This window comes from Buteo buteo, chromosome 4 (assembly GCF_964188355.1).
Source record: "Buteo buteo chromosome 4, bButBut1.hap1.1, whole genome shotgun sequence".
Classification (NCBI taxonomy): Eukaryota; Metazoa; Chordata; class Aves; order Accipitriformes; family Accipitridae; genus Buteo; species Buteo buteo.
In genome coordinates this window covers 17,583,670-17,598,341 of record NC_134174.1, presented here as the reverse complement: position 1 = coordinate 17,598,341, position 14,672 = coordinate 17,583,670, and the positions used below count along the sequence as shown (strand labels likewise).

The following is a 14,672-nucleotide window of genomic DNA, read 5'->3' as shown; positions in this document are numbered from 1 at the left end:
TGAGTACGCAACAACGATGTTTCCCTCCTTGTACCATATTGCAACTTCTAGACTACAAAAATGTTTTCATAGCTCAGCCCATTACAAGTATGAGATGTTATGTATAATCTAAGTAAATAGCATAAAGTAACATTTCTTTTCCAGTTTCTTCATAATGCTGTGACTTGATACTTGACTGACAGCTTCCAAGTACTAGTTTCCAACTACAAAACTTCAGTACTGTTTTCTTAACTGTGCAAAGCAACCAACCAACTAGATGTTATTCTACTTAATGCAGTGCTATAGTGGGCATTTATTTCTACTTAGCTGAACTTTCTAAAAGTGTGGTTAGCTATTAAAAAAGACAGTATCATAACACAAATGAACACTGCTTACTAGAAACAGTGTTACCAACAAGGGGTGTCCCTGCAAAGCTTGGACACATGAGACCAGAACCTCCTGAAAAGCAGTGACTGCTTAAGGCTCACCTCTGAGTTACCACAAACATTTGATAAAACTGGTTTTCACAAGTATTGTTTGCAAGCTTCCAGATGTCCTTAGGGAACAAGCATCCCTTTGATCGCATCAGCCCTGACATGGATATGGTCATCCATACCTGTCTTCCACCATTTTGCAGCACATTTTGCTCCAGTCTAGACTCATAGACAGTTGATTAACATGGAGCAGTTCATGCAACTTCATTCATTCAGTTAGGGATTCCACAACCAACATATCCACCACCAGCTTGTGTGTACTATCCATTCCGTCAATGTAGTAACAGAATGTTGACATTTTTTCTGCTACCCCTAGATTCTTTAAACATTGCCATTTGCTTAAAATTATAGCTCCCACATACTGAACTTTGCTGTCCAAAAGAAGGAACTTTGCCATCAATAAATGACTGCTTTCTTTTTGAGTACTCTATCCACCAAAAGCAATTTTTTTTTATTTCATTCTCTCTCTTCCTGAATAATTTCTACATTGGTCAAAGCCAGTATGTTTATGGGAGAAAAAGGTGAGAGTTTGGAGTAAAATCTCAACACCAAGTGTTGCCAGATGCAGATTAAGGTTACAACCCCCCAACCTGAATTAATGAAAGTCTGAACAGAAGTAATTGTCAAGACTACAGCTTAGCAATGAGTTATTATTAGTTATGTATATTAATTTTTATTAATATACATTAATAACAAGAGAAGTTCCTGATGACTGAAAAAAGACATTCAAAAGATCATAAATGTGCACTTGAAGACAACATCTCATTATGATACACAATTCTGCTTCAAGTAATAGTCAGGATCCGAGTAAAAGATTTACATGCTGATTATATCTTGTTCCAGAATTAGTTTGCTTTTTATAACTGTCTAAAATCATCCATTATAAGAATTATAATAAAAGCATTTAAAAAAAATATATTGAAAAGACCTGTACAAAATGAAAAGACGACTGGCAGAAAACCAGAAATATTACCAAATTATATTCTCCTCATGGCCTACAATTTAGAGATAATGGTCTATTTGAATTTAGCTCACTAAATGTACAGCTAGTAGCTATGACTGAGAAATAGCTTCTTCATACACAAAAGATACAGCTGATACTCCAATACTAAAAAGCCCAAGACACTGGTCCCAAAGCAAAAGAAGCAAATACTAGAGGAGGGGAGGAGAGTAGGGAGGAAGGAGGGAAGACCAAGTTGCCTCAGGGAATCAAATGGAAATAACAATTCTGTGGCATCCAATGCAAAATGGAGGAAACTATTAGGAAAAACAACAATCAAAGAAGATCTGCCATTCTAACTAAAAGTTAAAAATGCATCCTGTGTTTCCAGGTGGAACTTGAACTTAATATTCAAAGTGCAACAACCAACAGTGAGAAATACTTGATGAGACACTTTACTTCCAGGTAGCATTCACTGGACTTCCGTAGCCTCTTCTTCTAAATCATAACTGTGCATTCATAACAGCGTTTATACCTGACACTTTTTAAATTCCCTATCATGTTAAACTTCTTTTCTCTTCCATTTTTTTGATTTCCCATAAAAATAGTAAGTTTTGGCTATTTAAGAGTTAAAGTGCTTACAGTAGTCAGGAATTTACAAATGATTTTACAGTCAATCTCAACTCTTGCTAAAATCTCTGAACTCCGTAATAGCATACAAATATAATCTCCACGGTAAAGCATAAAAATATGATTTAAGAGATATATTAAATAATTATTATGCCCACTGAGCAGCACTTAAGAGTGGATTAAAGTATAATACAGTAATTGCAACCATAAAATCAGATAAAAAATAACTACTGGTGAGCTAAATAAGATGGCTTTGTTAAAATGAAAAAAAGCTTTATGGCACAAATTAATTAAAACAATTATGAAAAGCTTACAAGATTTTTAATCACTTCAGCACAAAGCTGACACATAAAGATGGACCGAAAGAGAAGGTTGTTCTTAATCACTAATTTCCAACAGCAGCAGTAAGGTCTAAATAAATTCCATGTCCATTTCTGATTCAAAATGCTTCTGCATGGTTAAAGAATACCAGTCTTTTCAACTGTTACAATCAGAGCTCTTTTTTCCAGATACTTCAGCACAATCCCAGTTCAAAATTATAGGTGTCAGTAAAATGTTTTACAGTATAATTAAACATAATTTTGCACATACAATTAAGTATTCTTTAACCATACTTTTAAAGAAATCATTAGCATGATTGAATACATAATGAAGATTGACCAAATGTCACCTAATACCACAGTTTCAACATCAGTTCATTGTACGAAACACCAAGATTCAAATTAAAAACCAAACAAATTTGTTAATCTATATCTCTCACAGTATATTGAACACATCACTTGTTCTGCGAGTTCTTATTAAACAACAGTAAGTGTTTAATAGGAAAACGTATTAGTCTTGGTTGATATTTTGTCTTCTTCAGATTCAGATTTTCCTCAACAAAAAAGCAAAACTATTTTCCTCTGCAGTTTAAAAAGTTCAATCAGCACAGAAACTGAATGTCCTTTAGAAACTATGAAGGTATCAAAACTACTCAATAGGTATCTCTAAGTAACTTTTGGGCTTAACTTGTCATATGAAATTAAGTTCTGAGCAGAACCATGAAAAGTTGCAGACAACTGACCAACGAAAACATCTGTAACCCAAGACAGAAAGAAGTAAATAAAGTATGATTAGTGGAGCCAAGATTCATTTGTTCAGAACATTAAAACAAAATGCATTATCTAATTTGTATTTCATTGGAAGGGAATGAAACAAACACATTTACAATATGGCTGCAATAAAAAAAATAAGACTTAAAAACTTATTAATATAACATGGTTTTAATAGGTGAAAGAACATTTTAACTGCACCGAGGCATAAGTAACAATATTTTCCCAAACATTACTCTGCAACATTTATTAAAACAGACATTCTTTAAAATAATTCTAATATAACAACTTTAATGTTACACTAAAAATACCTTTTTATTGAAAAATTTGTAATTTTTTTCAATATTAAAATGGAAATAAATCAGAAATTGTCCCAATTAAAATATCATATGTAAGAATATCTGTAGTAACTCTCCAAAACAGATGGCCAGAAAACGTGTCCACAGTGGACACAGCAGAAATACTGAAATCTTACTGAATTTTTGAAAAACGTAGGTGAATTCTAAATGAACTTCCTTATGGGAAAGTCGAAATGCAGCACTCTTTTTATGTTCTTAGGTATTTTTCCATTACTTCCATTTTCAAAAGAAGGGGGAAAAATATATACAGCAACAGTAAGAGCTTTTTTTTTTTAAGTATAATTTTCTGCATTCTTGTTTCTCCATTTCTTGTTACTAAGATTCAAGGGCCAATTCTGCAATAAGATTGGTGATTGCTGGTGAAAGAATCTGGAACACTAATAACATGGAATTTATTTAACTATAAGAAAACACAAGCACAGATCAGGCTGTGCAGAACACAGATGCAAATCCCGGGAGTTGTTCTATAAAAGATGTAGAAAAAAATCTTCCCAAACTTATGCTCACAGAAGATGCAGAATCTTTATACTAAGTTGAGTCATCAGTACTGCCTTCATAGTTTATTGTAATGCTAATAAGAAGCCAACATAAATAAAAAAATAAATATAACATTATAACAGGCTATTTTATTTTTTTTCTAGAATTGCCTTCTTGCTAATTTAGAGAGAATGCCATGCAATCTTAGCATCTTCTATCAATGTTTAATGCAAACCCAAGACCACTTTTATCTACAAATGCTCAGCCTTCTCCAAATGGCTATCTCAAACTCTAATGTAAGTAACAGATGTCTTACAGTAAACTGAAGAAGCTGAAACTCTCCCAAGCATGAAACCAGCCAAATGCTAAACACCTGTAAATTCTGGAAACACAAATCCCGAATTAATTTTGGCATTCCCACACCACATCTCTTTGCTTTCAAGCCTAAATGAAGCAAAAGTGGAAGACAGCATGCCACATGACTGTGACCTTTTACAAACCAGGAGAAATGGTTCATGATTTAGCGCAGAAAAGCTCTACTGACATTACAGGAAAAGGAAAAGATAATTTGTTATAACAGTTTCCTTATATTATTGAACTACCTATTGTTCCTCCCCTTCACTATTTTTGTATAATTCCAAGAAGAATCTGAATGATGATGACAAGGAGATAAATGAGATTGAATAATGTTTTATCTTCAAATTCCATCTCGTCTATAACAACATTTTATTAAGAAACTCAAAAATTCCGTTAAACACGATTCATCAAAATTATTTTCTGGAGTTCAAGCAGACTGAGATTATGATTAAATTAACAGAGTAGCTTGGCCATTTGAAGTCTACTGCAATGTTCTGCAGTGTGCGCAGAAGGACAGTTACTTTGAGAGGAGTTGTGATCCATAAGGCTGGGTTAATGAAGGTTGCTTGAATCACTAACAACGCATTAACACTCTCTGAAGGGAGAGCATCACTTTTCATACACTGATAATCCATTACTATTAGCAAGCAAGCTGTACAAGCTTCATCCATTCATGCAGCTACTTACTACATTAAGATTCTCTTCACCATGCAGTTACCCACATCAAGAAAATAATGTGACACAGTAGCAACAGGAATATTATTTTATTCCACAATAACCTTAACTAGCACTTAGGATATTTACAGTAAATACAGATAGTAAGATTTCTTTTTCAAAACCAATTCATATCAGCTATACATTTCCCTTTAGTTACAGTATTAAAGACCCAGTATAAAGATAAAAATACAAAAGCAAAAAGAATTGAAGAAGAGTAAAGCACAATAACATATAATTTAATCAAACTATGTTGTGATTCCATCAAAAAAACCAACCAGGTCAGGATCCCTTACCTGAGGCATCCAAAAGTTTATAAAATTACAGCAGTACACATCCACCATTGCCTAACAACTAAAACTTTCTTTCTTACACCTACTTTGGTGTACTCTTCTGGCAAAAGAAAGCAACTGAGTGGACAGTCTTCTAGACAAAAAGAAACAGCCCTAAGAATATTGAAAAATGCCTATCTTTTACTACCCAAAACTTTTAACTGGACCACTGTATTATAAGGATTGTGATCAGCAGTACAAAGTCAAATTGACAGCTAATTTACTAATGGCATCCCTCAGGGGTCAATACCAGGGCCAATACTGTGCAACAGCTTTATTAACAACTAACGATGGCATAGAGTGGACTCTGTGTTTGTGGATGATACCAGATTGGGAGAAGTGGTTGACATGTTGAAAGTCAGGGCTACTATGTGGAAGGACCTTGGCAGGCTGAAGGAATGGCTGATAGGAACCTTCTAAAGTTCAGGAGAGGTAAACGTCCTGTATCTGGGATGGAATAGTCTCGTTCAACAGCACTGACCAGGCACCAGCTGGCTGGAAAGCAGCTCTGCCAAGAAGGGCTTGGGGGTCCTGGTAGCCAACAGCTGTACCCACATCAGCAGTGTGTCCTTGCAGAAAAGAAGGCCCATGGTATATTGGGCTTTCTACGCAAGAGAGAAGACAACAGGTCAGGAAAAGTGATTCCTCCTCTGTTCTCACCACTTGTGAGACCATGTCTGCAGCATTATGTCCAATTCTTGGACACTGGCATACAAGAGCAAGTCCAGTGGAAGGTAACCAAGGTAGTTGGGAAGCTGGAGTACTTTACACATGAAAGGAGGCTGACAGAACTAACTGGGTTTGTTCAGCCTTAAAAAGAAAAGCCTATGAACAGCTGAAACTAGCTAATGGGAGGGTATAGGCAAGATGGAGCCAGATTCTTCACAGAAGTACACAGAGATAAAATAAAAGGCAGTGGACATGAGTTCCATAAACAAAAATTCTAATTAGGTATATTAAAAATAAAAAAATTAAAAAATAAATCACAATGATGGTAGTCAACCCCTTGAACAGTCCTACCCAAAGAGGCTGCAGAACCTCCATCCCTGGAGTTACTCAAAACTCAACCAGACAGGACTCTACACAGCCTTATCTAAGTTGACCCTGTCCCCTTAGATCAAGAAAGATCATGAGAGGAAAGAGCAGAGCTTTGGAACACTGACTTCCATAGGCTCCATATAACCTAAATAGTCCTAGGTTTCCATAATGTCAACTACATCCAAATCTTACCGGTTTCCTTTTCAAATAGCAATGACAACTTTTTAAAATACTTCATAGTTTCTACGATGAAAAAATGCATAATAAAATCTCCCTCACTCTGGAGTGTTATAATTGCCTTCTTTTTTTTAAGTTGTTTCCTTTAACCTATTTTCTACATATGCTACAGCAGGTATGTCATACAGACAATCTGCAAAATATACCTGCTATAAGGTGACCAATTCCTTAAAGCTGGGATTTTGCTTTGCTTTCTCCAACTATACTGCTCAAAACAAGGAAACCATCCTCTACTACTCAACCATATAAAAGACCTAGAGTTAAGATTAATCTAAGATGTTACTTTGTAAGTATTTAGGACAGTATAAAAAATCAATATTAACCACCAAACACTCATGATGTCTATTAAAAACTATAAAAAAAAATCTAGCATAGAAAAGGTATAGTTCAGTACCCATTTTCATTTTTAAAAAATCTTGGCAGTTATCTACAATCACAGACATTGATACAAAATCTGCTATAACATATAGTTCAACATAAAATATACATTGTATTGGTTGCCTCGTTTACTAAATACTATACAATTTAGATCAAAAACATTTAATAAAAAATTGGATTCACATTTAGAAAGATAAACAATTACAGTTTTTGATGTGGAACTACTTCAACAATGTCCTATTAAATACAGTCCTATAAAGACCTCACAAAATTATTTTAAATCCAATAAAAATCAGGAACCCACACTTTCAGTTACAAAGCCTGGTAAAGGACAGTTTAAGAAAACACATTTACTTGCTACAGCTGTCTGTCTGTTTTGGTTTTTTTTAAGTGTGAAGCCTTAAAAACAATGCTTCCCAAACTTAACCACTGAGAAAAGTTATTTAATCCCTAAAGCACTGAATATACAAATAAGCCTTCAGCATTTCTTTCTTTCTTAGAAACTAAACAATAATATATTGTATTATATTTAAATTTTTATTACACCAAACAATAAGGTTGATTATCAGAATGGTACTTTTCATTTTGAAAACTTGGTTAAAGAATTTGTTTATATAAATGTTCATTGGCCAAGTTCTGGAAGACTATGTATAGGCATTATAATTATACACTTCATTTAGTATATAATCATTTGCTTCTATAAGTAATTCAAATGTAAACTCCAATATTGATATAAGCATAAAATGATATAGAAAAAGTCACACTGCAAGCAGTTAGACTATTTCTGAAGTAACAAAACACAGTTTTAAAAGATATTTTTAATATAAATGTATCACTACCCTGTATACAGAAGTATCCCCTCATATTTTCACATTCATTTAAACAAAAAAAATACATCTACAACAAAAAGTTTTACATACATTTACATTTATAGTGTAATACTACATAAACATTGATCTCCTGCCTTTAGTTTTTGATCATTAGAAATACTTTAACATCCTAAAAGGCCACAAAGAGCATTATCAAATATTCAAGATGCAAATATGTGCAGGCCCACCCAAAATATGCTATGGTAAGCACTGGAACAAAAAAACCTCACAGTATGTGTAATGAAAAGATGGAATTAATCTTTCCAAGAAGATTACCAAATACTAAGCTACACAAGAAATATTTTTTCTATCTCATCATTGACAGGCTAGTGTCACAAATATATGCCTGGTTCTGCTTGGCAACATTTTGTTAATACTCTGTTCATTAATTTAACAAACTATCAAGAGAGTATGTTTAGAATGGGCAAGCATTATCTCTTGCATTTCATTTAATTAAACTCTATTCTAGCAATATGACAGTCAGCATTTCATGAAGGGAATTATTTTAAGGATGAAGGTAGAAAATATTTCAAAGTGTCCTGCTAAAACATGAAAGCACAATCTAAAATTACCCCTGCACACACTGTAATTTATCTATAATATTAAAGATGTTATTTCCAGAGCTCATAATTAAGTGGATTCCACAGAGAAATTATTCAGGCATTCCAGATAGCAAAATGAAGCACAAAGGCACAAAACATAGTGCCGAAGGACAACCATAAACAACCACTGTGACTTGCCCGAATTACAACAATCATTGAGCTTAATATGAAATGAATACTGGCTGCCTTTTGTATGTGGTCATTACTCTGCTGCAAAGAAATTGCCAGTGAATTTTGATTATATTGCCTTAATAAAAAGTAATGAAAGTGGCTCATGCTCTAGTGGCTTTCTTTTAAATGATACACGACAGTGATCTTGCAAAGGCCAGTGTGCCACAAATTGATTATGACACCTCATCTGAGGAAGGTGATGTAACCCCACTACTGTAGGTAACTGCAGTGATGTTCGCCTGACTTCTTACAAACGTTTTAACGAAACACTCTCAGTGAAACACCAGTTAGAAATTAGCTTAGCTTTTAAGACTTACCATCAATCCGACTAACAAGTTCTTCCAACATTTTCACTTTCTTCTGAATTCCTGGCTGTGCAAATGTGTAGTTATCCTGAAGAAGAGACCATATACAAGTATAAGTTTGGGGGCAGGGAGAGTTTCTTTTCCTTCAATTACATATCTCAATCCATTTATTTTTCTATGTTTTAAGGTGTTTGTGTTTTGTTTTTACATTTCCTGGGTCTAATTCTACCGTTAAGGAGTAAAGCATCACGTTGTATAGTCCTACTTCCAGTCCCCATCTCTAACAGTATACCCTATAGCTATTACTGCATCAATTGCTCTCTACTTGCTAATCTAGTGGCCCTGAAGTTACAGCTTTATTGCAGAAGTCCAAGTAGCTTTAAAAGGCTGTCATCTTAAATGCCAAAAGGTGCCACGCTAGAGATTTTAAGGTGATTTTTTTCTCATAAATTTACAATTCTACCACAAATAATGTAGGAAATTGAAAATTTAAACCCTAATCAGTGACAGGATAAGAATTCGATCTTTAGAAGTTCAGAATAACACCTTCCAGCAGCATAAGAAATCAAAAGTCTATTTCAATGGAGTCATGACTGTTCTGAACCCAAGGTTACAGTTAATATCATGAATCAAAACCTAACATGCAAGCTATATAGCTAAAATGGCAGGGTATTTGCATGTATTTGTTTGAATGTACTAACTCTAACTGGATTTTTTATTTTTGGACTGCAGCTCTATAATATATACTAGAGTTTGAAGTAACGAGAAAAAGAAAGGTATCTCCACTTTAACTCCAAAGTGATCAATCTTTTTAAATAAAGACATTATTTAAATACACAGCAATGTTTCTGAATATTTGATTGACAATCCCCTCCACTCAACTAATTTTGTTATAGCTTTATAGAGAGATTCAAGAAAAGAAAACTGCCAATATATATTTTAAAAGAAAGTTGCTATGTAAAGTTGTTTCCATGTAACCACTACCTACCCAGAAAACCAGGGTAAAGGATTTTTCGTATCAACTGCTATTGTTTTAATAATTCCTTTATGAAAATCAAATGGAGAGATGAGCAACTATGCCAAAAAACATCCTAGAAAAATTTTCACTGATGTTCTAACATTAATTTTTCTTTACTTGATTTCAAATTTTAACTTGGCCTTAAAATGGATGAATATCAATTCATTTTTATGTATCTTAAGACAGTTTTTTAATATAAAAAAAAAAAGGCCATGTTGACTTTCTTGATTATATTTACATGGGGAGGGTTATTTTGATTTGTTTTATGAAACTGAATTGCAATTTAATCTTCAAATTCTGTAAAGCTGCCATAAAGTATGAAACCCAAAAGTTTGCAAGGGAAAATCATGCACTAAGAATTCTGTTGGTTATAGTACATCAGCCAGCAAGTGCTTTACAGTATCAAAAAGTCTATTATGTGCTCTGATCACTTGTAACTGACCACAGTAGTAGCTATTTAAAAAATTATAGCAAAGTTCTCTACTGGCCTAGCAGTAGCACTTTCACAGTATTTCATATTAGAAACCAATGTATAAACTAAAACAGTGTCAATGAGGAAAATTCTCTGAATTTTGGAATTTCCCACAGGACTGACCAACTAAAATAGGCAACCATTTCATCTTGCTGGCCTTGTCTCTCAAATAGAACATAAGCATCCTCAGTAGGGCAATAAAGCATCAAAATAGAATAAAGCATCAAAATAGAAAGAATGGAAAGTCTCACACAGAATTCAAATCTACTATAATCTTACTTCAGGGACAGAGAAACTATCCCATGCACTGTGATAATACCTTTTATACAAGTCTGACACACTCCTGTATTAGTCATGTATCATATCCAGGATACTGCATCTTCAGGAAACAGTATATTCATTTTCTTTACAGAACCTACTCTAACAATGAAAACTGTATTCGATTTTTTTTTTTCAAATGTTTATATACTGTTCTATTTATTTATTTAAAGAAAGTTAACTGGTATTTCTAGAAGTAGTACTGTACTCAAAGTACAGCAATATGGTACTCAATTATGTCATCTATAATAGATCCTCTGTAAAAAAGTCTTCATGTATTTAACACTGAAAGCCAACACAGAGCTAAAACACTACTACTTCAGTCGTTAGTCTCTCCCCAGGTGGTGCAACTCCCAACTGGGATCTATGAATCTGAAACTGTTTCCTTTCTCAAAGCATCATTTACTCTGTATACACCTGGAAATGCAACCCAAAACTGCCATCTTGGATTTGAAAACATGTAAGTTTGCTCTCCACTATATTTTCTCTTTTGACTATTCATTTATTTTTCTTTTCATTATTTCAGCTGCAAATGAACACAACTGGGAGTGACTTCTATTTGTGCTGACTCATCTAACTGGAAAGATCTTTGTTGGCTCCCCCAGTCCTCTCTGCTAATTAAACAACACTGTACATATTCCCTCCCATGACACTTGTAATTGACTTTCTGGAGTTTGCAAAACTGTGAGAAGGACTTTGTAAACATCAAAACTACTCTGTTATCTACTATTCTTGCTCCCTTTGTGCTTATATGTAGAAGAAAAAGCTAGTAACACAGTTAAAGAAAAAAAATGTGACAAACTCATGAAATTAATCAATTATTGCTCGGGACAATATAGAAGCACAGTGGTTAAGATTTTAATTCCTCTACCATACAATTTAATTGGCAACACCAGCTTTGAAATTTGAATCAACTTTACTCCCAACTCTTCTACCTCCTCCCCGCCAAGAGGCACAGGGGGATGAGGAATGGGGGTTGTGGTCAGTTCATAACACTTCACCTCTGCCACTCCCCACGGACCATATGTCCTGTCAGAAAGCCTGCTCTTGCGCAGGCTCCTCTCCACAGGCTGCAGCTTCCATTAAGGGATCTCTACCTACTCTGGCGTGGGGTCCCTCCATGGGTTGCAGGGTCGATATCTGCTCCACCGTGGACCTCCATGGGCTGTGGGGGGACAGCCTGCCTCGCCATGGTCTTCACCACAGGCTACAAGGAGATCTCTGCTCCTGGAGCACCTCCTCCCCCTCCTTCTTCATTGACTTTGGTATCTGTAGGGTTGTTTCTCTCAATCCTCTCTCACAGCTGCTGTGCAGTGTTTTTTTACCCTTTCTTAAATACGTTACCACAGAGGCACCACCAGCATCGCCAATGGGCTGAGCTTTGGCTAGCAACCGGTCCATCTCGGAGCTGGCTGGGACTGGCTCTGTCCAACATGGGGCTTCTTCTCACAGAAGACACCCCTGCAGCTCCCCTGCTACCAAAACTTTGCCACGTAAACCCAATACAAGTTCTCTGTTAACTTTTGAAGAAAGAGGCGTTTCAGTATCCAACTCTCCTAACTATTCTATTCCTACTCACAGTTGTAGGTCCTCACAAGAACATTTCATTACTTATCCTGCAAATTTTTGTTATATTTCCTCATTTATTCCTTGTGTAACTTTGACCGTTGATATTAAGCAAAAGACAAACTCTGAAAAAGTCATAAGTAACTGAGAACAGGATTGTCTTGCCTCAACAGATCTTCAGCAAACAGCTAACATAAAATGCCATATATTTCTAACCGCTGTTCTTGACACTTTCTAGTAAGTATTCACATATGAAAAAGTATGCATGAATACACAACAGAATCCATGATAAACATAAAAAATTCATGCATTGGTGTGCAATAGCTAAATTGACGTTCTGCTCAGCTGCCAACATACTTTCAGTGAACTATGCTAACCTACTTCACAGCTGAGTGGTTAGAAAATCTAGTTCAGACTCTGACACATAATTAGTTTCACCTTACAATACAAAAGGTTAAGACTTCGTAATGTCACAAGGGCTTAAAACTTGCTTCAGTCTCAAATTTTTGTGTTAGTAATCTGTACTTATTCTGTAGAGGCTAGTATAACCACCTCACTGCCCTGCAACTACAACTAGGTCTGGCAGGACTTCTTCTCAAAAAATAATCATTATAATTTAAAATAAAGTATTTCAATTATAGCCTTCACTAAACATGACAAAACATTAGGTAATGTCCTGGGTTTGGCTGAAATAGTTAGTTTTCTTCTTAGTAGCTTGGTATAGTGCTGTGTTTTGGATTTAGGATGAGAATGATGTTGATAACACATTGATGTTTTAGTTGTTGCTAAGCAGTTTTTGTACTAAGTCAAGGACTTCACAGCTTCTCATACTGCCCTGCCAGCGGAGGCTGGGAGCGCACAAGAAGCTGGGAGGGGGCACAGCTGGGACAGCTGACCCAAACGAGTCAAAGGGGTATTCCAGACCATATGATGTCATGCCCAGTATATAAACTGCGGGGAGTTGGCCAGGGGACACTGTGGCTCAGGGATTGGCTGGGCATTGTCAGAGGGTGGTAAGTAACTGTGTTGTGCACCACTTGTTTTATACATTCTAATATTATTATTTTCCCTTCCTTTTCTGTCCTATTAAACTGTCTTTATCTCAGCCCACGAGTTTTACTTTTTTTTCCGCTTCTCTCCCACATCCCACTGCGGGGGCGGGGAGTAAGTGGCTGCGTGGTGCTTAGCTGCCAGCTGGGGTTAAACCACAACAGGTAATTCCTTACATTTTCAATATCTTGAAAAGGTGTTTACCTTGAAAAGTAAGTCCTAAAGTAAACTTTTCTGTGGTCTATGTGAACTATGGATGGTCCTACTTGCATTCTTAATATCCTCCAAATGTTGCAGTATCTACACCGTACCCCTCTAGCATTTTTTATTTGTCTACCAGGAATAAAATACCAAAGTAGATTCTACTATTTTCAACCATGTATATCAATGAGATTCTTATTAGTCACTCTGATGCATATTCTAACAAATATACTCCATTTCCAATCACCACAGGCAGCCACAGTACTGACAGCTATCTGTTCGAAATACTACTAACTTATGATGGAGTGCTAAGAAGAACACAGATGCTTTTTAAGTGCATGTTAAATGTCCTTCCAAAGCAACTGTTCAGTAAGTTCAACATACCTCCATTATTTTAATTTTAAATCTCTTCCAAAATACTACAGATACTTCATAACAATGAGTCCGTAATAAATCTGAAAATCTTTCTTTCCGACTTCTTGAATTATTTCAATTACATGTGGAAAAAGGAATGTAAACAGCATTTGTGAATGCCATCTGGTACATAAGTACAAAGGCAGCTGCAAGCATGCAGAGAAGGAATCAAATACTTACTATTATATATAAATATAATAATGTATGTATATTAATAATTATATATAATAAAGTAATGTATGTACATATATCCTTCTGTGTGTATATATAAACAAATATATATACACTTTATATACTTCCACAGAAATGAAAACACACTGTATTACTTTTTCTACTCATTCCTTAGGAAAAATTTTCAAGTTTCAAAATGCAACTTTTCTTATCTACACATCAGAAATTTTAATATTTTAGATCATTTGCCCTTCTGCACTGATTTATTTTATTTAAAAATATATAGAAGGAATTTCAGAGTATTAAAAATTGTTTCCCAGGGTCAGAAAATGAAACTAATTTGCAACTCTCTAAGCTGAGAACCTTGCAGAAACAACGGCCTCTGAATGATACAGAACCTTACTGCACTATGTAATATATTGCACATATGACCTTTACTATAGTTATCAGGAATACTTTCTATTTCGAAAATTCAGGCTTTGCAGGCTT

The 14,672-nt window shown here is 35.0% G+C and overlaps 1 protein-coding gene across 5 annotated transcripts in view; it reads right to left on the bottom strand.

Moving 5' to 3' along the window:
• The window catches only part of TBC1D22A (TBC1 domain family member 22A), a 188,755-nt gene that overhangs the window by 89,343 nt on the left and 84,740 nt on the right, over positions 1-14,672 (bottom strand). For 4 of the 5 annotated variants that reach the window (XM_075024915.1, XM_075024918.1, XM_075024917.1 and 1 more), the window contains exon 10: positions 8,986-9,061. In XM_075024915.1, coding sequence (XP_074881016.1) covers positions 8,986-9,061 — 76 coding nt within the window. Of the gene's footprint in view, positions 1-5,076; positions 5,979-8,985; positions 9,062-14,672 lie in introns of those variants that run through there. The other variant, XM_075024920.1, reaches the window with a different exon arrangement.